This window comes from Symsagittifera roscoffensis, chromosome 2 (assembly GCF_963678635.1).
Source record: "Symsagittifera roscoffensis chromosome 2, txSymRosc1.1, whole genome shotgun sequence".
Taxonomy (NCBI): domain Eukaryota; kingdom Metazoa; phylum Xenacoelomorpha; order Acoela; family Convolutidae; genus Symsagittifera; species Symsagittifera roscoffensis.
This window is the reverse complement of record NC_087063.1, coordinates 31,635,133-31,659,506: the sequence shown is the minus strand read 5'-3', so window position 1 is coordinate 31,659,506 and position 24,374 is coordinate 31,635,133. Positions and strand designations below refer to the sequence as shown.

Sequence of the window (24,374 nt, the reverse complement as noted above, 5' to 3'; positions counted from 1 at the left end):
CAAATGATCGCATGTTTCTTCCGCCGATGCTGTCACGCAGGGTGCTGCCTCCGCATACTTCGTAAAATGGTCGATCATTACCAGCACCTGATTATAGCCCGTTGCTGTCATACAGATTTTCTGATGATCAATTTGCACCACTTCGTTGAAACCTGACGACTCTATTGACTGTAGGGGGAACCTTAGCTTCCTGAGATCCTTCGCCTGCTGACATGACAGGCATGCTGCGATCCACTTCTCACAAGCCTTCTTCAATCCCGGCCATTCGAATCGTTTCTGTATCCTGTTATACACTTTGTCCACGCCTTGATGGCCCATCTGATCATGTGAGCGAAAGAGCAATTCGGTCTGGTACAACTGTGGTAACACTATTGAATTGTATTTATAGAGGACCTTGTCCTCCTCTTTTCGTTTGCAGGCTACGATTCCGTCCTTGTTCATGTACAACAAGTCGTTTCGCTTCAGGTAGAATTGCTTCAGGATTTTGTAGCTGTCTTCTTCCAAATCTCCCTTGTCTGGTGCTCCATTCTCGATCCATCTCTTCAGACTGCTCGTCATTTTGTCATTTCGTTGAGCCCTTAGGAGATCCGACAGTCTGTACCTGGCTTTCAAATACGTCTTCACCACGTTCATTTGCCCACTCATTATCTCCGGAGCATGAGCATCGTCCATCAACTTGACACACCATATCTTTTTCAAAGGCGTCGCTTCCTGCACAGATGGTTCCAGATTGGTACGGACGACCGTACCATGTGGCAGCAATCTGGTTGGGCGTTTCGAAACTGCTATCAGCTCGAGCTCGTCCGCGGCATTATCTAACACAGTGCCCTCTTCATCTGAGGTGTATCTGTCCCTGTCTGGATCCTGATGTGTTTCTCGGTCCAGCCCGCGCTGCTTCCAGTCTACCAATAAGGTGTGGATTGTGATTTCTGACATATCGGAATTGGAAGTTGTTTCAGACGTGTTGTCCCAGGACTGGGGCCTCGAGTCAACACTTGAGTCGACTGATTTCCCAACATCATATTCCAAGTTGTCATAGATGTTTCTTGACTCCCCGGACAAAACTCTGTCCATCGGTCGCTTCAAACCCGACTCCCCGGACAAGTCGTCCTGCACGGGCTCAAAGGTGTCTGACTCCTCAGACGAGTCGTCTTTGACTGGCTCGAAGGTATCAGACTCCCCGGACATTGTCTCGTCCACGGACGAACAATCTGGGCTCGGCTCGTATTCTTCCTTTGCATCCGTGAAATGCACTCTCCTCGTGAAGCTAGATTTCGACTTGATCCTGACTTCCTCAGTAGTTTGGTTCTGATTCAGTGTTCCACATTCAGTGAACGAAGTTCTCAACTAGACCTCCTTCGGCATCGAGCTCACCAGCTGGTTGACAATCGACCTGCAATCCCGTTCAACGCCTCGGCTGCGAATGGACACTGGCCTCTTCTCTGTTCTCTCGGTGACCGTCAACCGCTAAATGGTCTCCATCCATTCACGATCATGCCTATCCACTTCCCTGTCCAACAAGTCACGGAGTTTTCCCATGACGTCCGGCGCCACGTTCACCGTCTTGTTCAATAGAGCCATGCTGTTTATACCCAGCCTGGTTAGTTCTTGTTGTACCAAGTTGGATCAGACTAGCAGATCCAACGGAACGGGCTCGCCTCTGGCTAAAAGCTTTATCTCCGCGGCCATCTCCACTGGAAGGTCAAGGTGTCCAGGTATAGGATGTCCTGACTTGTCTAACCACCTAGTAAGTGGCAGCTTGTCGTAGGTTTCTTTGTCCAGAAAGGAAAACCCGTCTTTGATCTCTGATTGGTTAGCCTGATTCTCCTCGAGGCGCTCATAAAATTCTGTCTTTTTACTGAGGCTATCTGCGTTCTGGTGTTTGTCACGAGTACGGTGCTCTATGATCATGTGGTATCCATCCAGGCGCACGATCCAACGACCAATATAGCTTTGGTCCATCGAATAGGTTTTCAGCCAGGCAAGGGCACGGTTATCCACACGTAACTTGAAGGGAGCACTCCCCAAGTAGGCCCTGTATTTTTCCACGAAAGTGATCACCGCAAACATCTCCGCTTTTGGCGCGCCGTACTTCATTTCAGTATCGCTCAGGACTTTACTCCCGTAGGCTATCGGACGAAGAACCGTTCTCCCGTTCCACTCCTGCTCCTGGTGAAGTATGCCCGATATCGCAACCACTGATGCATCCGTGTCCAGTACGAACATCATCTTCTCTGTTGGCATGCCGAGGACCGGTGCCTCGCAAAGTTCACGCTTGATGTTTTCAAATGAAACTTGTGCCTCATCAGTCCAGGTGAACTTTTTGCCCTTATTTCTCATCAACCTCTGCATGGGGTATATCTTGTCAGCATACCCCTTGATGAACTCTCGATAATAAATTGCGAATCCCAGAAAACTCATCAGCTGTGTATCTGTTTTAGGTGCCTTCCAGGTCAGCACCGCTTCAACCGCTTCGGGATCTGGTCTCACTCCATGTTTGTCAACCAGGCGGCCCAGATACTTTATGGAATCCCTGAGGATTTCACACTTAGAGGGTTTACATTTCAGACCCGCCTGCTTCATGCAAGAAAACACCTCCTCCAACCTCTCTATGTGGTCTTCCAAGGTTGGTGTTGCAATCACGACATCATCGACATAACACATAATGAGATTCCCGTATTTCTTAGTGACGCTCGTGAGTGCCTGGGCCATCAGTCGCTGGAATGTGGCCGTCGCGTTGCACAATCCGAATGGCATCCTCTTCCACTGGAACAGTCCCAGCTCACATGCGAAGCCTGTTTTCTCTCGATCTTGCTTTCTGAGTGGCACCTGCCAGAATGCAGAGCCCAAATCCAACGTCGTGAAGAACTTCGCGTCTCCCAGCTTGGATAGGCTCTCATCGATGCGGGGAATCGGGTATGCATCCTTTATAGTCACTGCGTTCAGATAACGGAAATCACAACAAAATCTGAGTTGTCCCCCTTTCTTTTTCGCCATGACCACGCCACAAGCCCAGGGGGACTTCGACGGCTCGATCATGTCGTACTCCATTAACATCTCGATTTCCTTCCTACACGCTTCTGACTTGTTTGGGGTCATTCTTCTCGCCCCTTCCCTATGAGGTACCGAGCCCTCTTCTATCTCGATCTCGTGCTCTACAAAATTGCAACAACCTATGTCAGCCTTATGTTTCGAAAAAACGTCTGCGTTCCGATTTAGCACCGCCCTGAGCGAATCTAGTTCCTTGTCTGATATTTTACCCTTCAGATGTTCTATCTCAGGTAGGACAGGTTTATTCACTGCTAACTCTGCCTCCGTCGGTCTCTCAGGGAAGTTGGAACAACTAGACAGCCCATCATCTGTTTCCGACTTCATTGAAAACAATTTCCCAGAAGATTTCAATTCATTCACTCTTCTCATTATACATTCTTGGTTCGCATGCAATGGACATTTAGTTACATCAAACTTTTTCAAGTTCTCCACACTCTGAAAGTCTGTGTTCAGAGGCAAAGCGTAGCCAAGTTTCTTTCCCCTCTGTATTGTCACTATTGTTGCTTCTGTGTTCAATAACACACTCACACACAGTCCGCTCTGAGTGAGTGAGAAGCTTCTTCCTAAAATAGCCGAGCTTTTACTGTTTGGATTTGGTACCAGACACACCTGTCTGTCATTGCTGAGTTCATTCAAGTTCCTCATCCTAAACGTCGCTACTACGGCTTGGTTTGGTTTTAATCTAACTTTTCGATCCAGAAAAATCGGCACCTTGGCCTGATTAATTAAGATCTTATTAAGGGGTCTTTTCTCATACTTTCTCTCAGGATCCTTGATCCTAATCAATCCGTCATTGAGATCGATCGTGACGTCAAAGTTGCGAACAAAATCCCTTCCTAGGATGAACTGGTCGGATTCGTCCAAATTCTCTACTACTAGGAAGCTCATCCAAAGTTGTCTTCCTCCGAGCTGCAGTGAAATGATCGGGGTTCGTCCGGCGACATAGATCGCTCCCTGATTGGCAGCTGCCAACCTGATGTTTATCGGTATGAGATCCGACCTTTCGAAACCCATGTTGGTCCAAGTTTTGACTGGCATGACACTAACCACTGCTCCCGTGTCTAGCAGTCCCTTTACTGAAAGTTGTCTGCCTTGCACGTCCAGAACGTGTGCGGCCAGATCGGCCTCGCAACCAATATGCACCGCATCTTGTTCGATCATCGCGTTGTGTCCGATTCGTCTGACCTTCAGCTCCTCTTGACCAATGTATATCCGGCCAACCTGATCGTTCGCATCAGTTATGTGAGCTTTCGTGTAGATATTGATGCCATCCACATTCATTAGGATCGGGTAAGGGCCATGGACATCGATATAATGTCCGTCCACTTTCATCAGCCTCGGACCTCCCGTTGTGAGCAGCGCTCGCACTGCCCTGGAGTCCAGTTTGGGATCTTTCTCCTTCAGGTAGTCGGCATAGATGTCCAGGTGGACTAGTGTAATCTCGGATGGCTCACTCAAGTTCTTGACCACCTGGTGCCCTGCGACTGAGATGATGGACATTATTTTTTCGGTTCCCGCCTTCGTCATGCCGAAAGTCTTACCAGATATAACGTTCAGTTTTAGTCCCTGTTTCTTGGGTTCCTCTTTGTCTTCTGCTTTTGTCGTTTTACCCAGGACATTAAGATTTTCCCGAAGATCTGTGCTCTCCAGCTCCGACCTTACCCATTGCTCCACTTCTTTCGTGGCTAGGTCCTGTTTGACATTCTGCAGCGCTGTCCTTGCCGCCAGGCCGTAATCCACCTTGAGTGGGCTAGACGACTCTGCTTCGAGGTTCAAGGCTACCACCTCGTCAGGCCATGTCTTAACCTTTTTGGTCGTGAAGGTGCTCGGTGTCGTCTCCTTTCTCCGAGATTCAGCCTCGTTCATCAGACGTGCTCGACTGGCCTTGACACCCGAAAGCGCCTCTTCGTGGCGGGGATGTTTCGCGTCCGCTACTGCGTCCCAAAATTGAGTACAATCCGACTTGAAGTGTCCCTCCAAATTACAGAAGAAACACCTCGGACATATTTCATGATGAGCCCTCTGACGTACTCCTCATGATCCTCGTCGGTCGCGTCGGCGTCCTCGAGAAAAAAGCCTATGGCCTTCATGTTCTGTTTGTATGCAGAACACGCAAAAACGTGATGGTCCATCGAACCACAATTCGCACACGACCTCCTCTTATCCATGTCATCACGAGGTTTGTACCAACTGGAATTCGCACCAGTGTTTGTCCCGCTATAGTTGCCATAATTGCTGTAACGATTTTGCGCCCTCGGTTTTATGAGTAAATACTCGCGTGACTTCATACGCAAGTCGTCAGGCGTGGGTACCTGGTCAAGCGACAGGGTGAAGTGAGTGGCCAACATCGTCTTCAACTCCTCACTCCTTACTCCATCCATGAACTTCGAAGCAATCGCCAAGTTTCGCTCGGATATTCTCTCATCCGGGTTGCTTCTCCTCCTGAGCAATTCAAGGTCGTCCAAGAATTTATCTATTGATTCTTCATCTCTCTGACGCCTCTTCTCGAACTTCACCATAGCCTGGTGCCCTTGTACTCCAGAGCCGAAACGATTCAGCAGGATGTCGAATATCTTGCGAGCGCTGTCTCTCTCATTGGCTCTTTTCGCCATTACACAACTTAATGCAGTACCCTCCAGGTTGCTTGTCAGCGCGCTGCACTCTTGTTTCTTGGAGAGATTCTCTTCCTCAAAGTGTAACTTCATCACCTCTATCCAAGTATCAATGCAGCCGTCTGACTCGTCTTTATATGACTTCGGCTTTTTCAGTGTTCTTCTTGACCTCTCTCCTCTCTCGGTTGACTTCGAGAGCTTGGTGATGAATGTTTCAAGAGATCTGTTCAGAGGCTCAAACATCGAGGCATACATCGTTGTGTCTTGTGAGACTGTAGTCAGATCTGGTACTGAACTGACTTGTGGCACGGTTGGCAATCTTGTCTCCGGGGTGGCATCTGCCTCCGGCGGGACTGGATTCGTCCAGCCAGGCCTCTGCGGGGCTGCCCTTGGCCGCTCCTTGTTTCTATGTTCGTAGCTCGTTTTCGAGCCTTGCTGGGCTCTGGCACTGTTGCCCGTACCATCTCCAACATTCGCATGGCGTGAGCGCTCCCTTGAGTTGGAATGCTCCTGCCAACTACTCCCATTCAGGATCGCGTCAAGCTTCCGCATCATCAAGTCAGATTTGGCGTCCAACCTCTTTTCCAGGCCAGTCATCGTTTGGGCGTAGGTGTTATCATGATCATTCAATAATCGCTCGATCTCTCTTTTCATCCTAGCCTCTCTTTCCTCTGACTCTTTGTTTGCCTGTGCCAGGCTCTCAGCCAGGCATTGATCGGTGTTACGAATCAATTGAGCCTGATCAAACCTCGCCTGCGACTTCACGTGCGTTAGCTCATCTTTCAAACTCTCTCGACCATGGTGAGCTCTCTCGTCAACTTGATCTATCCTCTTAGTCATGTCCCGCCTCAATTCATCCAGGCCATTCATCACACCAGCGAACATGTCACTTATGTCACCAGCTGCCCCCAATGGCGGGGTTAGCCCCAGAGAAGACGAGGTCAACTGCGGCTGTAGCCTAGTACTCGATGACGCACCGCCCTTTTGCTTGTGCATTGACGTCATCAGTCTGTCAAACGTTGATGATGCTCCCATCGTTATCCCATCTGACATAGGCCTGGTCGGCGAGGCAGAAGACGCCTCCCTGCTCATGTCATTCCTTGGGCACGGTGTGAAGTTCACATCCGGATGGGTTATTTCCGGTTGGTCGTAACTAGAGGATAGACCTTCGGCTTGTAGCGACGTCATGCGCTCATCGTTCAAAGACTTCCAACTTTTCTTTGCCTTCGAGAACGTCTGCTCTTCACCCGGAACACAATATGCCTCCACGGCTCCTAACTTGTGTCCGTGGCGAACTATCTCAATTTCCTCCACTCTGAATAATACCGAGCACCTTCTGGTGTAAGACAGGTCGTCTGTCATCAGGGCCATGTATCTTTTCATCAAAATAAATCTCTCCTCACGATACTCTGGATTCTCGAAGATGAGCCCACCTTTCGTCAGTCTTTTACTGCAATCAGCCTACATCTTGGCGACGAGGATCCTCTGGCTTTCGACCCAGTACCGTCCAAAAGATGTTACGCATGTCCCTCAAAAGGAAGCTGAATAATCAAAAAAACACTGAACAATGAATAGCATGGGTATATTCCTACTGCTATTTTTCCACGAGAGCTCCAATGAAGGATACCAGCAAGGGACTCTACATCTCTAGTGCCAGTCTCCGGTTAAACGGGAATTCGGCATTGCCGTTTGCAGCCATTTATTTTTCAGAATCACCTTCACCTCTTGCTTCACCAATTTGATTGTTTTTCCCCACGCGTGGATACTCAAGACTTGCCTTAACTTTTTGTTTGGAGGAACAAGATTTCAGAGTTTCGGATTGGCCATAATTGGTCCTCGACGCTTTCGCTGCGTTTTCGATCGCAACTGACTACTAAAGTTCAGTTCTGACAGCTCGAGATCTCTGACCCTTCTAGCACATCATTACTCATCATTACTCATCTGCACATCATTACTCATATCATAACAGCACATCATAACAGCACATCATTACTCATCTGTTTCCTCAGGAGTGCCTGTGAGTCTGTTCTATTGGCTTGGGTCCACATACTTCAACAGGCGATAAAACACTGCTAAACAATCCTTTCGGAAAAATAACGGACAATGCGAGCAGCAATTTGATGGACAAGCTAAACATATTTTGCATGAAAACCTCAAGCAAGTTTTTCCTTGTCGGAAACAAATCATCTGGATAGTATTTTCCCAATAGAGACTCAATTAAGCTATTACCTCCTCCTATTTGCTCGTCCTCAGGTCAGCTTTTGCGCGATCATTCCATAAAACGGCAATGGTAGTGTCGTTTTCTTTCGAGACGAGTAGTTCCGCGGTCATCTGATTTCGTTCCTCTAGCATCTCCAAATGTTCCTGCATCAATTTCCATGACTGGATGACCAATTAGGGTGCCCCACTCTTGATTTCGTGTCCCAGTTGACCGGAAGGGCTACTTACCCTTTTCGCAGACAAGGCGGTAAGCAACAGCCTCCAACATCTTCATGCTTTCTGTCACGTTCATATGATCATTTACCGGTGTGGTTGAGCCACAATCGGGATCTTCATATTCCGTAACAATGCGTTGGCTGACAAGCTGCTCACGGCTACCCGGTCGACATGAATGTCTGGCTCAATATTTGAATGTCTTGCGAAATATAAAATTTCAAGACAAATTATTTCAATTATTTGCATGCAAGACGATAGATATTTTCAAGTAGAAGAGAGAGTGAAAAGGAAAAAGCTATAACAAGGCTGATACAAAAATATATTTTTCGCGGACGACACAAGTGCCCCCGCGAAAAATTGAAATACAAATAAGTTTCATTGCCACAAAAATATACAAATAAGTTTCAGTGCCACAAAAGTTTTGAGTAGTGAATTTTGCTCGAATGTTGAGGAAAGTAGGATTTACGAGGCTAAAAGAAGGCTCGAACAGTCCAGTTTAAACTTTTTAAACATCGAGCAAAAGCAATTAGTCATTCAGATGCCAAGCTTGTTGCGGTCCTACTACTTTCTAATAGTCAGCTCAAGAATTTAAAGCTCAAGCAAAATTGTAGATGTTTAAACTTACTGAAAGGTCTCATTTTGGTTGTATCTGGAATCTTCTGGCTAGATGTTGCATCGTTTACGGTCTTTAAGTTTATTTTCATTTACCAGTAACAGTTAACACATTCAATTTACAAATAATTATATACAAATTATCCAACTGTCTGGAAGGGCCCACCTAAGAGTAGTTCAACTCATGATCGGTGTACCCCAGAAGGGACATGGAAGAACATCTTGAAAATTGAGGTGACAATTTATTTTTGAAAGCATATCAAAATTTGACGATAATTATCTTTGAAACTGAGATTGGGCCAATTTTTTTCTACGTCTGGTGGTATGAGATCAATACTCTAAACAAATTTATAAACTTGCGTTATTTGTCGTATGAGAGACATTTTAATCATTTTGTTTTTAGTCCTACTGTCTGTAAAAGGTTTGCTGCTGTTCTTTTTTTTTTTTTTTGACATAAGAAACATCATTTAAAATCAAAACAAATTAAGAGGTGAAGTTTTCCTCACTTGACAAAAAGCAAACCAATCTTGACTTCGTTTGAAAGTCTTGTCATCAGCGAACCATTCTTGACTTCGTTTTAAAGCTTTTTGAAATTCTATTTGATCATTGCTAAAAAATTTTGTGTCATCCGCCTAAAAACTGACTTCGTGTTACCAAATTGTAAAGACAAACTATTTATGTATATTAGAAACAGCATGGATCCCAAGACCGGGAATAACATATTTTTTTTAAAAAATTTCTGACTTACAGTTATTATAATCTACATGTTGAAGACTACTGGATAAATAACTTTTGATTAGGCCTAATCATTTTCCACGAAAACCGTTTAACTCAAATTTTTCAAGCAATTTTTCATGATTTTTCTTATCAAAAGTTTTTCTTACATCTACGAAGCAAGCTTGTGCTGTTTCCTTCTTAGCATACTTTTTTCGTAATTTTTCAGTGATTTCAATTAGTGCATTAGCGCAGGAATGTTTTGGTCGAAAACCAAAACGGTTATCACAAGGGTCTGAAAAACTCATCATTCTGTGAACGATTTTCTCGCCAAAAAGTTCATTCATCAATTGACATTGATAAACCAATGGGTCTGTAATTACTTTCAAAAGTAACAAAATCATCTTTGTATACTGGAATAACTCGGGCAGTCGGAGCTCTAGATCGGAAGGACAGTATCCTTCCTTAAACCTTGTTTATTTCAATGATATAAACAATTAAAGATCAGTCAGTAGTTGACTAACAACTGAAAAAGCTTGTTTTTTTTTACTTCTTCCATCATGACTAGTACTATTGCCATTTTCAAATTTTAAATTGCATCAGTTGTTTTTTCTGTTGTATACGGAGAAACAAAAGCAAAAATTTTGCAGATCCTATTCGATTGATTTTTTTTGCTTACCGAAATTGTTTTTCATCTTTTCATCGATACCAGAAACATATGTTTTAAAATTTTATGCAGTTAACATAGTTTGCTGAGACTTACTTGTTTTACCCCATAGTGATCGCAGTGTAGAGAATAGTTTTTTAGAATTACTCAGACTATTTGTACTTCTGTCATAAAAATCAATTTTGGCGTTGCGTAATGTTTCGTCGCAGATGTTTTGTTGTTTTTAATTTGCTTTTCTCAATTTTCCGGACTTGATTTTGGATCCAGTTTAAGAAACATTTATTTTTCTCATGTCTCTGTTTTTGGCAATTTTTAGTAATCCAACAGTTTTAGACATTTCGATTGATTGAAAAGGAGCAGAACGATTTATAGCGCCAGTGTTACCTTGTGTTATATAATCCAGTTTTTTGTTAATTGAGGTATGTAATAAATTGAGGAGAGCATAACGATCGCTTATTTTGCATTGCAAGATCTTAGCGTCATTGAAACAACTGCTTGTAAAATGATCGATGCATGCAGATGAAGTACTTGTTACTCCTGTTGGCTCAAAACTGTTTACTTGCAAATCATACATGTTGATAATTTCTTGATAGTTCTTTTGTTTCAACCTGCTCTTAGATATATTAATACTAAAATCTACACAAATCAGTATATCATCGTTTTTATTACTAATTTTATCATTTAACCCTTCAAACATTTGCCAATTTTCTAAAATTTTTACCCATGGCGGTCTATACATCAAATGGCACGTTAAAATCTTCTCATTTTTTCTTTTTCTTAAGTCAATCAGAAAATTTTCCAATTTATCGTTTTTTCTTAGTATGTACTCTTTGCCTGAAAAAACCTGCTTCACGTAAAAAACCAGACCCCTAAGTTTTCAGTCTCTCTTGGTTTAGATAGAATAAGCTTATAATTTTTAATTTTATTATAGCACAAAGGATCATTGCTTGCTAGCCAGGTTTCACATAAACCTATTAAAATGGGCTTGAATTTAAACTTTTTATGCGGGAAAGTAGCTGTTCATGATGGTAACGAAGAGACCATACATTATGAAAAAGTGTTGTTTGCGTTCCAATATCATTCAATTGATGTTCTCCAATCATATTTAACATATGAACAAAAAAGCGCTCAGTGTTTGATTGTTAATGGTCAAGAAACCCAATCACTAACAATCAAACACTGAAAGCAAAATCGCTGATTCATTGGAACAACGAAGCGAATGACCTGAAATCACTCACCCTAAAAAAGTTTCTCCTTGGTTGATCAATCATATCTCTCATTAACTGTTCTAATGCCGACGAATTTTCGCTTCTGAAAAAAAGCTATAGAGCTACACCTGCATATGCAGACATGATTTGACCCTTTCGGTCGAGTGAATATAAGTGATTATTTATAAGATGATTATTTTGCTATATTGACAATTCTGTTAATTTTTTCCAGTTCTTAAATTGCTTTTTTTTATTCATGCATTTGACTCGAGAAACAACATTTATTGAAGCAAAGTACCAAAAAGCTCCTTTCCAACTCAATTAACTTTTAGTGTTTGACTATAAAAAAGCTCAGAAAAGCTATTTAATTCTTTTGTTCCAGCAGAACCTGAAAAAGAGATCGAAACAAACGGAGAAACTCTAAAGTCGCCAGCCGAATCAGCTCATTGGCAGCTCATTTCGTATCTGGGCAAGAAACCAGCTGATCCGGTCGTGATGTCAACTGCAGTTTCATCTGCAGAATCTGATTGGCTCAGACTGGAACAGCCAATCAGATTCTTCCACGCGCCATGACTGGCCAAACTGGATTGGATGTGGAGGGTCAAATATTCGGTGTCTGCATCTATTACTGCTCCATCTACAAACAAACTTCACAATCTCAAGAGTTCCTATAGAACAATACTTTAAAAAAGTGGAAGAGTTTTTTGTAACCTTTTTCTTTGTCTCAAACAGGGGCGGATCTAGGGTTTTATCGAGGAAGGTGGGGCGGATTTTCGCAAAAATTCAAAAACTTTGTCGTTTTTTTTGATCGACCAAATTGATTTTGCAAACTCTCCCAAAGCACTAAAAAGACCCTTTACTGGGCAAAACGTCTTCCCCGCAAGCAAAATTTTGAAAAACTCGTCAAAACGCGGTTTTTCGGCGCGCGCTGCCCCCTCAAATTAGTATATATTGGCGCCCACGGCGCCTTTCCAAGTTTTTAGAGGGTCTGTCACCAAAAATGGATATCTCAAAACAGTACAAAGGGGGAACCCTTTGGGTTGACAAGGGGTCGAATTCCTAAAGTGAAAGTCCACCCTCAACCCCGCCCCCTAAATCCGCCCCTGATTTAAAATTGTGACAGAGAATGTATTCGAAATTAATATCCAGAGCAATATTTTTACTTTCAGCCTCTTCACTTTTTTGCAGTTCTCTACTTAATCCAATTACTTCTCAAATTTTTTTTTCTAATTTTTCTAAATGTTTTCTCGTTTTTGATTATCTATTTTAATTATTGTGATCGAAAAATTCTGAGCTACTTGTACAGCAACTAGTTAGCCTTCTGCATTTTTCTTTGTCTTTATGGAGGTCAATTCAAGATGGCCCACAGCTAGATATCATCTGAGAGCGCAGCTGATATCAGATCTTCCCAATTCCTTCCCCAGATCGACCGATAATTCCCATTTCTGACTTCGCCTTGCTTCTTGTTTCATTCAAAACATTTTTAATTCATAGATTTATTATTAAAAACTGGGCGAAAAAAAAAGATAAACGTGCTTTGGTTTCTTTAGTGTTTGTTGTATTTTTTCTCGATAAACAACTTAATCTCGACAGAAACGCAGTAAAATAACCAAAGAAACCAACCGCATTTACTAACTACTATTATTATGGACAGATCTAGAGTTCTATAGAAATCTAATATCTAATAGTTTATCTTTTAGATTTTAATAATTCAAATCCAAATTGCTATCTACAAAAGCTATCAAAAGGTAATAATTTCAGTTTTTATTTACAAAATGCGCTGAATGTTTGTATGCCGCATAGTTTCTTATTTTTCCAAAAGCGTCCTTCGGATATCCACCACCTTGTTTTTGTTTGTTTCTCCTGGCTCATCAAAAGATGTTCAAGAGAAAGATGTAGCCATTAATGGCAACCAGAATCACGGCCATTTGACCCGAGATCGTTTTTGCTGTCCCGCGGGTCTCAGTGAAGAGGGGTGTGTGACCTCGTAGCAGTACGTTCATCTCATCTTGGAATGATTCGGCCGCATGCTCTCGGTTCAATTTGGTCATCTGGTCTGCTTTTTGGACCGATTCTTCGAGGGCCTGGAACACTGTGGCAAAGAAGAAATCGCCAGTCAGGGAAATGTCTCGCATGCAGGCCTCGTCATTTTTGCATTGCTGAAATTTATAAATTTTTCAGATCATTTTGTACTGCAGGGCAGTTTTTCTAAAGCAAATTGTTTTTTTTCCCCAGTTCTTAAATTGCTCTTTTGTTTTATTTATGCATTTGACTCGACAAACAACTTAGAATGAAGCAAAACTATCAAAGAGCTTCTTTTCAAACTGAATTAAACCTTAGTGTTTGACTGTAAGTAAGCGTGGAAAAACTATTCAATTCTTTTGTTCCAGCAGAAACTGAAAAAAAAAGATCGAAAGAAACTGAGAACCTCCACAGCCGCCAGCCGAATCAGCTCATTGTCAAACACTATGTCGTATCTGGGCTGGAACCCAGCTGATCCAGTCGTGATGTCATCAGCAAGTTCATTTTTGATTGGCTCAGACTGGAACAGCCAATCAGATTCGTCAACTCGCCATGACTCACCAAATTGGTTGTGAAGGGTCAAATAGTCGGTGTCTGCATCTATTACTGCTCCATCTACAAATAAACGTGCATCAAGAGTTCCTATAGAACAATATCTTTAAAAAATTGTAAACGTTTTTTTGTAAACTGATAATTTGACAATTTTAAAAGCTTGAAAAATTGTTCGATAATTTAGCATGTCTACACATTGATTCAACTTCTAAATCAAAAATCAAGATTGAGTTCAAGTACTTTAAGTCAAAGTTTAATTCTCATTATTTAACATTATTACCTAACTAGCTTAGGTATTAGCTCATGCAAAACGCAACTGAGCAAACTCAAAAAATAAAGTTTTATGACATGACCTTTAGTCGTATAGTCGTTCTCGGCGTTTCCGTCATAGTATCCCAGCAACCCATACATTTTGTACTTGAAAGAAGGCGGCACAGATGTCATCAAGTTAAGAAAGGTACCCGTCACCAACACCTGCACAACTAGTCCGGCATCTTGAACGTTCACCTTCAAATCTGTTCTGTCAATATTTGTTTCCACTTCAAAAATACCCACGGAAAACTGGTCAAATGTATCCAGGTTCACATCTTGGTTGTTTATTACAAGTGCGAGCTCCTTGTTTTTGTTCAGAAACAGTTGCAATGTGTCACTAGAGTGTTGAATCGCAACACCCGAGAACACGCTTCCGTCGCCCACTCGTCGAGTGCTCGCTTGGACTATCGTCGAATCATCCAGTGTTGTCTCAAGGAGGGTGAAGACTCCAATCCCATTGAATGGGTAGCTCTGACCATCGACCGCCTGAAAATCCGGGTCCCCACGTCCAAAAAGTATATTTCTAGGCCAATAGTTACCTACAATGGTCGGTCGATGAGCTTTATAGGCTCTGCAGGCATCGGGGTTTTCAGACTGCAAACAGCAATACTTAAACGGCTGAATGTCAGCTAGATAATGAGCGGCCATTGTGGGAACTGAGTTGATCTGAAGGTCCATGCTCCCAGGGGCCGTAGACTCATCGCTCGCCTGGATTAAATCGCCAGTTCCTGGTTTATAGCAGCATTGGTTCGACACATATATGATATTCATTGAATTTTTCTCAAAACATGCAAGTCTAGGAGACCTGATACAAAAATCAGCGCCTTGGTTGAATTCGCAGTAGGACTTGTTGCAGAATCCGATGTCATGCAGCCTTTCTCGCAATTCTATGTCGTGGCTACAGCAGATGTCATACTTCCAGCCAGCGATCCCGTTGAGTACTTCTTGCTGGGCCCATTCTGCGTCAGTCCAATCGTTGTTGATTCTGTCAGAACTCACTCGGCGAGGACAGCCGTACCATTTTTCTAGATGACTGCTACAGAACGAGTAGTCATTTCCAGATTCTTCTTCGTCCCATTCCATGCATTTTTGATAAGCGCCTTCAGTAGATTCGACATTAGGTGAAGTCGCTACCAGTGAACTTCCAGCCACTAAACATAATATTTGTAACAACTTAGTTCCACTGTGAACAATTAACAGGTCAACCAATGTTTGTCGTATGTTGAAACCCTCTGCTAGGGCTTCTACTATACAAATCTTTGGCTCTTTTGCACTCCCCCCATTTGAATTTCAAGTTTGAAAAACTAATTCAACATTTGTCATAATGGGCTCTTTTTCAGTTTCCCACCCCCTCAAAAAAATTACAAAATTAAAAATTGTTCACACGGCTGTTTAAAAATTGTTCACACGGCTGTTTAAAAATTGTTCACACGGCACTTTATATGAAAGAAATGTTGTAAAAATTTGTTCACTTGTTCACGCTGACACGTTTTAATGCAGTTTATGTTGAGAAAAGTCATTTTAAATTGACTTCCATATATTGAATTTCAGAAAAATCAAAGGGGGGGGGGGAACTGGAAAAGCGCCTCATAATGTTATGAAATTTTGCATTGTGAACAAACCAACAATTGTGAACAGCTTAGGTCTTCATACTTAACATCGTAATAACACGCATTTAGCCGTTTTAACTCGTAAGGCTAATATGAAAACAGAACATTTTAAATGTTGATGGGGGGATGGGGAATGGAAAAGAGCCAAGGTTTTTATCCTGGTTAAAAGAAGTTACGATATGGCATCATTTTTGAAGCTCAATTGACTCGAGCATAGAATACTAAACATTACCTGTTGCCGGCTCTGAGTTGTCATGGAGAGTAAAAAGCGACTAGGTCGAATTCGGTATCCAGTAGTTCAACTTGAGGGGCAGATCCATCTGGATTAACGAGCACACTTTCTGTGTGCGCTGTATTGTCTGAAACATTTTTGCACGAGTGCTTATTTTATAAAAAAAGAAAAAATTTTAAGCTTGGAAACACAATATATATCAGGAATTATACAATTTGTCCAATTTGTTGGCGAGCAACATTTGTTTTTAAATAATGGCCAGATATTTTTCATTTTATTAACGAACAAACTAAAAATACTTGGTTATCTTCATGAATTGAAAATTGTTATGCTTTTCTGGTAAAACGTTCTCGAAAAGTTATGATAAAATTAAAACCTGAAGCGAGAAATCGTGTTATGTGAAGTTGGGCCTCGGCTGAAACTCTGGGCGGCATGGATTCAAAAGCAAAAGTTGACAGTCCATTTTCAGATGCAGCCGTCACATGGAATGTAAATTGGTCAGAAAGCTGGGAATAGGAAACCAGTTTTTCCGGTAAAAGCAGCCGGACTCCATTTACAAGTATGAATACCTTTACATGTTGGTCTGCTGAAAATGAGTAAGGGGCAACACCGGAAAGTATTCCGGATTGTCTGTCATATACAAGCTTTTCTGCTTGTCCGTTGCCAGCTTTGATGTCAAAAATGACCTCGATGCTATCAAAAAATGGAATTTCACAATCTGCAATCGAGAACTGCTGTTGTCCATCCTTAATCGCAAACACTTTCGGCTGGATTTCACCTGGACAATGCACCTCGTTTTCTGCTCCTGCGCCATAGACGTCTCTGATTGGTTGGAAGGAAGGGCCATCTGCTTTCTGGTTTATTTTCACAATAAACAGGCCTGGTATGTCACAATTAGTCAACGCCCAGATGTTGCGCATCTCAGGAGTTCCCGAAAAGGGGAGCTCGTAGACGTTTCCTGAAAATATCAAAATGTGCTCATAATTCATCTAAACTATATTTTAACTCAATTAAATTCTATCGCCAGATGCTACCAATTTAAGATTTTTTATGGGATACACTTTTGTCATTAAAAAAAGTAACCAAGATGGGAGAATCGGGTTTGGGAGTCAAAACTGCTCAAGTTAAAGAACTTGAATGTGATAGCGGCTGCGACGTGGCTTAGTTGATCCTCGTTTGTCGAATGCGGGACAACTTTTCTAGTCGAAAAACTAAATGGAAAAAGCATTTTTAAGTATTTATCAGAGCATAATGTTGTAAGGTCAGTGTTCAGAAAAATGTAAGCAGAAGCCAATGAAAAGCAGCATTTTTTCAAGAAAAATTTTTATTGTCAGATAAATGCGAAAACTGATCTAAGTTATCAAACCAAAATTATCATTGAATCCAGCACGAGCGGACGTAGCAGCAGAAACAGTATTATCAGACCATCCAATCTCGACGTAGTCGAGGAGTGAAAAACAGTCATCGTCTTCAGGAACCCCGGTTTCGGCATCATTGCAGACGATTATGATCTGGTAACTATTGAATCCATCAATTCTCTGTTGAAAAGCGCCAACTTTGTAGTATGTCGCCACATAGCCGATTCTTGCAACAAATCTTGTTTCTTGATTGACTTGTTGAATCAACTCTGTGAGAAGATTGAGATCACTTTCAGAAGTGATCTTTCGCTTGAAAATGTTGTTGGCCAAATTGGCTTTGGTGTTCGACCCCATCAGATCCAAAGTTATTTCATCGTCAAATTGTACGTTCAAATCTTGGGAGTTGAAAGCTGTTGAACGCCATGCCTCCACTTGAGACCTCAAAGCGTCGTCGGCTATGTAATCCGAATTCAACCATTGGTAAAATACTGGGTTTGAATTGTACAAAAATAGTTCACAAATATCCTCTTGAACAATCGGGTAATAATCCTGCTGAGTGTCGTAGTTGATCATAGAGCAGCCATAGTCAAGCAAGTTGTCGTATGTTTGAACATCGCTCAAGTAGGCAGCCAATACTGGACTACCCGGCGAGTCAAAAAACGAAGGGTCGTAATTAGAATTTTCGCGCCCGAACGACAAGTATCCATTAGTACATACATGCACAGAGTCATATTGATGGCTACCGAACCGAATCGAGCGTCCGAGATCCTGTTCCGTCGAACAAGTGTCGTCTCCTTTAATCAGGAAAGTGTCGCCAAAAGAGTGGCCAAATGGTAACACGAATTGGTCGTGCCAGTTTTGAGCGCGGCCAATGTTGACCAAAGCCAGAAAAATGAAAACCGGACAAGTTTTCATTTTGACCAGTTTTAGATACTCTACTTTTGAAAATAGCCGATTTTTTATTTTGTCGTCTATCGTAATTTAAAATCCAATTATTTACGAGCAATTAAACAAATTTTACTGCACAAAAAGATTTCATACTTTTTATTAATGCATTTTTGTGTTCAAATTATTATATTTTTTGTGGTGTTTGATACCTAAGAAGTACAATGCACATGGTTAGTAAATATTGATTTTTTTAAAACAAAACCATCACGAGTTATTTTAGCTCAGTTTACCAAGTCATATGCCTTGCTGGAGGTATTACTCTCGAACCGGCCTGCAAAATAAATTGTACACTATTAGTCGAACCAACAACCAGTCGAACTAGTGGAACCAGTCGAACTGGTGGAAAAACTAGTATTTATATCCAATTATATTATTGATAAAACTATCTCTGTAAAGTATTTCTAACTAACCAATCATGATTCATAACTAACGCTTCCCATAAATTGTATAGCTGAAACTATTCATAGTTTCAGCAAACAGAACAGAATAAATATAATTCAACAAACAGTCCTCCTTCAGAATAGTTCCTGATACCTTATCTCGCAGATACCAGTATACACTAGATCTATCGAGACTAGGAGATATAAGAGAAAGATTAAGATCGGTATTAGAATAAGAAGTTGTACGAATCTATCCGGCCGAAAATTAGATAGCTTGACGAACAGACAGTGTACCTTATCTAAAATTACTTTATAAGTGAGCCATCCCGCCCGCATCCAAGTTTAGGAGTAAATAATCGATTATAACGGATTATTAGGATGATTTTTTGACAATTACAATCGATTATAATTACCAAAATTAGATCTTTAAGGGATTTATAATTGATTATAATCGTGTATATTTTCCAAGAGATTATTATCTCTTATAATCGATTATAATTGATTATAATTGATTATAGTTCTTACTAAAAACCCTTAAAATTAATTATAATCGATTATAATCGATTCTAATCTCTTATTTTGCCGAAATTTTCTTATATTCGAAATATATCTTATGGGTTATTTTTTTGTGTCAATAAGAAATCTCTGAAAGAGAGATCTCTTGAACACTTTGGTTCATCTGAACATAAAGTTATACCACGAAACAAAAGTTTCATAGAGATCTTTTCATATGAGTGGAAAGGTTCTCGCGGTAGATGAAAAATAAATTTTCCGAATCAATCATGAAACTAAATCAATCTGCTGATGTTTTGGTGTTTAAAAAAGCATAAAATATGCATCACAAAACAACTCTGATGGGGAAGAAATGAAAAAAAAACATATAAATTTGAATTAATTGGAAAACTTTAAAAACATTTTTCTCATTTTTCATAGGAACCAACGTACACAAAAAGCATAAAATATAAGCAATTTAGATGCAACTTCGAAGACAAAAATGGACAAACAAAAGGGATTATAATCAATTATAATCAATTATAATGGATTTTTGTGCAAAACTAATAAAATAGAAATTTGAATAAAAAAAATGGATTACAATCAATTATAATTATCTGAAGAAAAAAAACCCACCCCGAGCACAAATATTCCGTTACTTTCGTATCGAAAGTCGGAACAAAAATATAAGCAATATAGATGCAACTTCGAAGACAAAATGGACAAACAAAAAGGATTATAATCAATTATAATCGATTATAATGGATTTTGATGCAAAACTAATGAACTGGAAATTTGAATAAAATAAATGGAATATAATTGATTATAATTGTATCGAAAAATAGACGAATAAATTATTAATTATAATCGATTATTATGGATTATATTTAATTATAATTTGATTTTAAAAAGATAGGTTATAATCGATTATTAATTGATTGAAATTGATTGTTTCTCAATTATAGTGAGACTGGTACTAAAATCGTAATATAATCGATTATAAACGCTTGAAACTGGATGCGGGCGGACTTAAACTCACTAGTCTACAGATAGACACAGTCACAGTTGTGTCTTATACATATCTCGACAACAAGTTGCACAATAGAAAACCCTCTTAAAGTCGATAAGATATAAATATTATTAGTAAGGAGGGTGATGGCTTTTTTGGTTGATTTGGAGTCGTCTTTTATACTAAGAGTTTTGTTAATTTTTTTCCTTAATTTTAAAAAATTTAAGACTATTGTTTTTGTGATAAGCACCTGGGCGAGCCTGAAAAGGATTTATCACCGGGCAAAAACTTTAAGGGTTTGAGGGTTGGTTTAGTCAATTTTTGGGAGTTGGTTTGATCTTCTACATACAAAAACAAGAATTTACTGGGCAAGTAGTTTATAAAGCGACAGAAAAATTATCCATTTTCTTCTTTTTCTTGCAGAAGTTCGGGTCGCTGTTTTTCGGAGAGAAAAAGAGGTTGCCCCCAAAACCGGAGAACTAAACGTAATTGAGGCCAGGAATGTGCAAAAAGCTTTAGAACTTAAAGTTGATTTCTGTTATCTTACATTATTTGGCTCTATCATTCGACTGTTTTCAGTTTCGATTCGTTGAACCACGTAATTTTATTTATAAAATACCTTTAGCAAATCTAAATATCCGTCTAAAACCTTTATTGATAGCTCGTCACATTCATATGATATGGTTGTCACAGCACTCTTGAGCAAAAACTACTTTATTGGAGCTACTTTTGAGCAATTGACTATCCCCTGGACCAAGAACGTGATTTCAGCTGTTTAAACGATGAACGCCAGTTTTGAGCGATTGAAAAGTAACTGAACCAAACGCGTTTAACTCAATTGTTTGAGTTGAGGCATCCAAAACAAAATCAGTGTGAACAACTAAGAATTCATGCGTTCTAATTTTGTTAACTTCAATAGCTCGCGGTTGTTTTTTTTTCTCCAGACAACATTCGACTTTTTAACTCATCATTTTTGAAAATGTTTTTTTTCTATATCATCCGAAAATCTTTGTTTTTCTGAGCTCAAATTTAGAAAAATATTCTACCTATGATCCTTTTTTCTAAAATTATTGTAGTTTAAGGATTGCCAATTCTGCAAATTTCGGAAAATCAACACGCGATGTTTTTCGCGCTATCCTCATCCTGTTTCAAGGGCTAATTATTGATTATAAAGAACCAGTCCTACCACAAATGAGAAAAGTCTATATAATCAATTCATAATCGATTTTAGAAAAAATATTAATCAACTATAAAACATTTTATTTGACTATAATCCACCTTTTTATGAACCTTATTAAGAACCAGTCCTACCACAAATGAGAAAAATCTATATAATCAATTCATAATCGATTTTTGAAAAAATATTAATCAACTATAAAACATTTTATTTAACTATAATCCACCTTTTTATGAGTGCACAAAAAATTCATTTTCTTGTATCGAAAGATTAAAGTATCTTGGAAAATATCACGATTATAATCAATTATAAATCCCTTAAACACCTAGTTTTGGTAATTACCTTAACATAATAATCCGCTATAAACAATTACTTAAGCCCAAATTCGGATGCAGGTATTGGAACCAGATACAAACTATATTTATTATTGGTTATAAATTGGATATTTTATCTCTATAAAATATTTAATATTAACCAATCACGATCCATCTAACTAACAAACCACTTATTTGAAAGTGCTGAAATTACTTGTAATTTCAGCACCAGAGAGATTTGACTTTAACTTAGAAATTAGTTACCTCTCCAAGAGAACTTAAGCAATCGCAATAAGCCAGTATACTCTAGATCTATTGAGCCTAGCAGAGACTAGTTAAACACCCCGAGACTAGTAGATATAAGAGTAAGGAGTAAGATTAGGATCGGTATTAGACTAAGAAGTTGCACAAATCTATCCGGCCGAAAATAAGATAGCGTGACGAGCAGACGGTGTACCCTATCCGAAATTACTCTATGAGTTACACCTCGAACCTAACTCATCTGGTGCAACCATAAATCTTGAACAAGACCTTAAAAAACAAATTAGCTTAGAACTAACAGATAGATTAGAATTAGACAAAAACATTTTAAATTGTTACATGATAATAATCTAATTGAAATGTCTCTACGACTCAATAGATCAGAACCGCTATTCCGTACAATACTAGAATTACCAGGTATTGGAAGAAGACCTCGGACAAGAGACGATCTACGACTACGAAGAAACTTACCACTAAGTTTCATGGTCTTACGGCGAAAGCCAGAACAAACTTTTATATTTAGAATTTTACTAGCAATGAATTTAGATTTTCATCTGCAAACATAAATCCTTGAAGAAAAATTTTCAATGATTATTTCAGGCGCTAAATCCCATTTACTATTGTACAATAACAATTTTTAAAAACACCTCAAATAGTTTCCTCTAAAACTGCAGTAAAATTTGAAAAGATATCTGAAAAATATATTTATTGAAAATAAAAACTTAAAATTAGTTAGCATGATCATAAATTGTTAGTATATATAAATCATCATGGCATCCCGAGCTTCATCACCTAAACATAACAGCAATCATTAAACCATTAATATCATAAAACACTAAATTTTTCTATCAGATAAATTTAAACTACCTTTAAAGGCTTATCCAAATTTTTACCTCTATTTCATTTCAACTTGCTCAATCTTAAACTAGATCATCAAGGCTTTCCTTGGATCTTGATTAAATAATTAAATTAAATCAATTTTATACTATAAAAATTATATCCTGATCATCAAAGCCTATCCTTGGATCAAATAGAACAATTTTGTTCTCCCCCACCCAATAATAAAAGGTCTAACGACCTCAAACGTCAATTCACTACCCAATCTTTTCAAAGACCCAGGACTAATAGAAATTTTTCAATCACGCTAACCATTCAAATTAAGTTAAACAGTGAAGAACTTCGGTTATTCATCCTTGACTTAATCCCCCCTCTTACCTGACCCAAGGCTAAAGCTTAAACCTTAGTAAGTATTAAAATAGTTTCTAACGAACTACCTGTGTTCTAGGTATACCTGAACCTTGTGAATCGACTTACTATTCTCCAACCTTTGAACACAATCACTACCCCTAAGTAAGATTATGTAAGTTAACACCTTAAATTAGAGTAGCCACGAGGAAGTAATAATCATTCTTCGGAATCGATAAATACATTTCCCTCCAACCCTGAACAAAGACCCAAGTTAGGCTAATCAAAAAATTGTAAAGACTAACAGTCTAAGATTTTAAAATTACTAATAACAATCTTGCACCCTTCATCCTAAACCTTATGTCACTGAACAATTTAGGAAATAAACAAACAATCGTACTACACAATTGTGAAATAAAAACGAAGCATACGATCTACAAACATCTAAATCCTGATAAGTGTTTTATACATATTTTACGCCACCATTTTGATAATTAACCGAGACGCATTAAATGATCATAAGAAAAGTAAATAGTCATTTTGATAAAGAAAAGTCAATAATCATAGGGAATATTAATCATAATAATAAGTAATGTGGATAATAATATTAACAAGGATAGCCGGTTACTATGCAAGTAGCACAGAATTTTCCGACCATACTTACAAACAAGTTTCGTTTTTTCGGATAGGTGTGATAACGGAATCTGAGCGAAAAAATTGTAATTTTTGTCGGTCATTGTAAAATATGCAAATTAAAAAACAATTTTTGAATACCAATTACAAAAAAAAGAAAAAAATTTTTTTTTTAATTTTTCAAAATTTCCCCCAAATTTTGAAGTTTTTGATTCCTAAGATGAAGCTTAAAACTTCAGAAACTAACTTCTTTCGAGTAAAACAAAATTATCAAGGCTTAAACTAAGCACAAACAAGCTAATGTAAGCCTGCTTTCTCGCTCCAATTTAGACGAAAAACCAAAATTTTTAAACCCGTTTTTCTCGACACTGGGAAAACTCGACACCTTATCTGAAATTACTCTATGAGTGAGCCACCCCGGTTTTAATTTCAATGATGAGCATTCAAGTTGCAGCTAACAATCACAACTTGAAGTTTTGTGCTATGTTTTGTCCCTGCAGACTCAAATCTGAATTTAATTAATGCAAAAAAGGTTCAAATGGAATATAATGATTAAACAGAAACTCAAAATCATTATATTCCATTTGAA

General features: G+C 39.4%; 2 protein-coding genes across 4 annotated transcripts in view; both read right to left on the bottom strand.

Annotated features, from left to right (window-relative positions):
* The window catches only part of LOC134840285 (T-complex protein 1 subunit gamma-like), a 301,273-nt gene that overhangs the window by 31,916 nt on the left and 244,983 nt on the right, over positions 1-24,374 (bottom strand). The gene's annotated exons all lie outside the window — the stretch shown is intronic.
* Positions 13,017-18,503, bottom strand: LOC134840377 (sushi domain-containing protein 2-like). Of its 2 annotated transcripts, XM_063856146.1 has the most exons (6): positions 17,395-18,503; positions 16,405-16,986; positions 16,029-16,155; positions 14,228-15,337; positions 13,729-13,937; positions 13,017-13,459 (listed from the first exon to the last, which is right to left on the bottom strand). In XM_063856146.1, the coding sequence occupies exons 4-6, from the start codon at positions 15,267-15,269 to the stop codon at positions 13,172-13,174; spliced, it is 1,539 nt and encodes a 512-aa protein (XP_063712216.1). In that variant the 5' UTR covers positions 15,270-15,337; positions 16,029-16,155; positions 16,405-16,986; positions 17,395-18,503; the 3' UTR covers positions 13,017-13,171. The 2 variants fall into 2 exon arrangements, with proteins under 2 accessions (XP_063712216.1, XP_063712215.1); XM_063856145.1 differs by lacking the exons at positions 13,017-13,459; positions 13,729-13,937; positions 14,228-15,337 and having other exon boundaries at positions 16,039-16,155.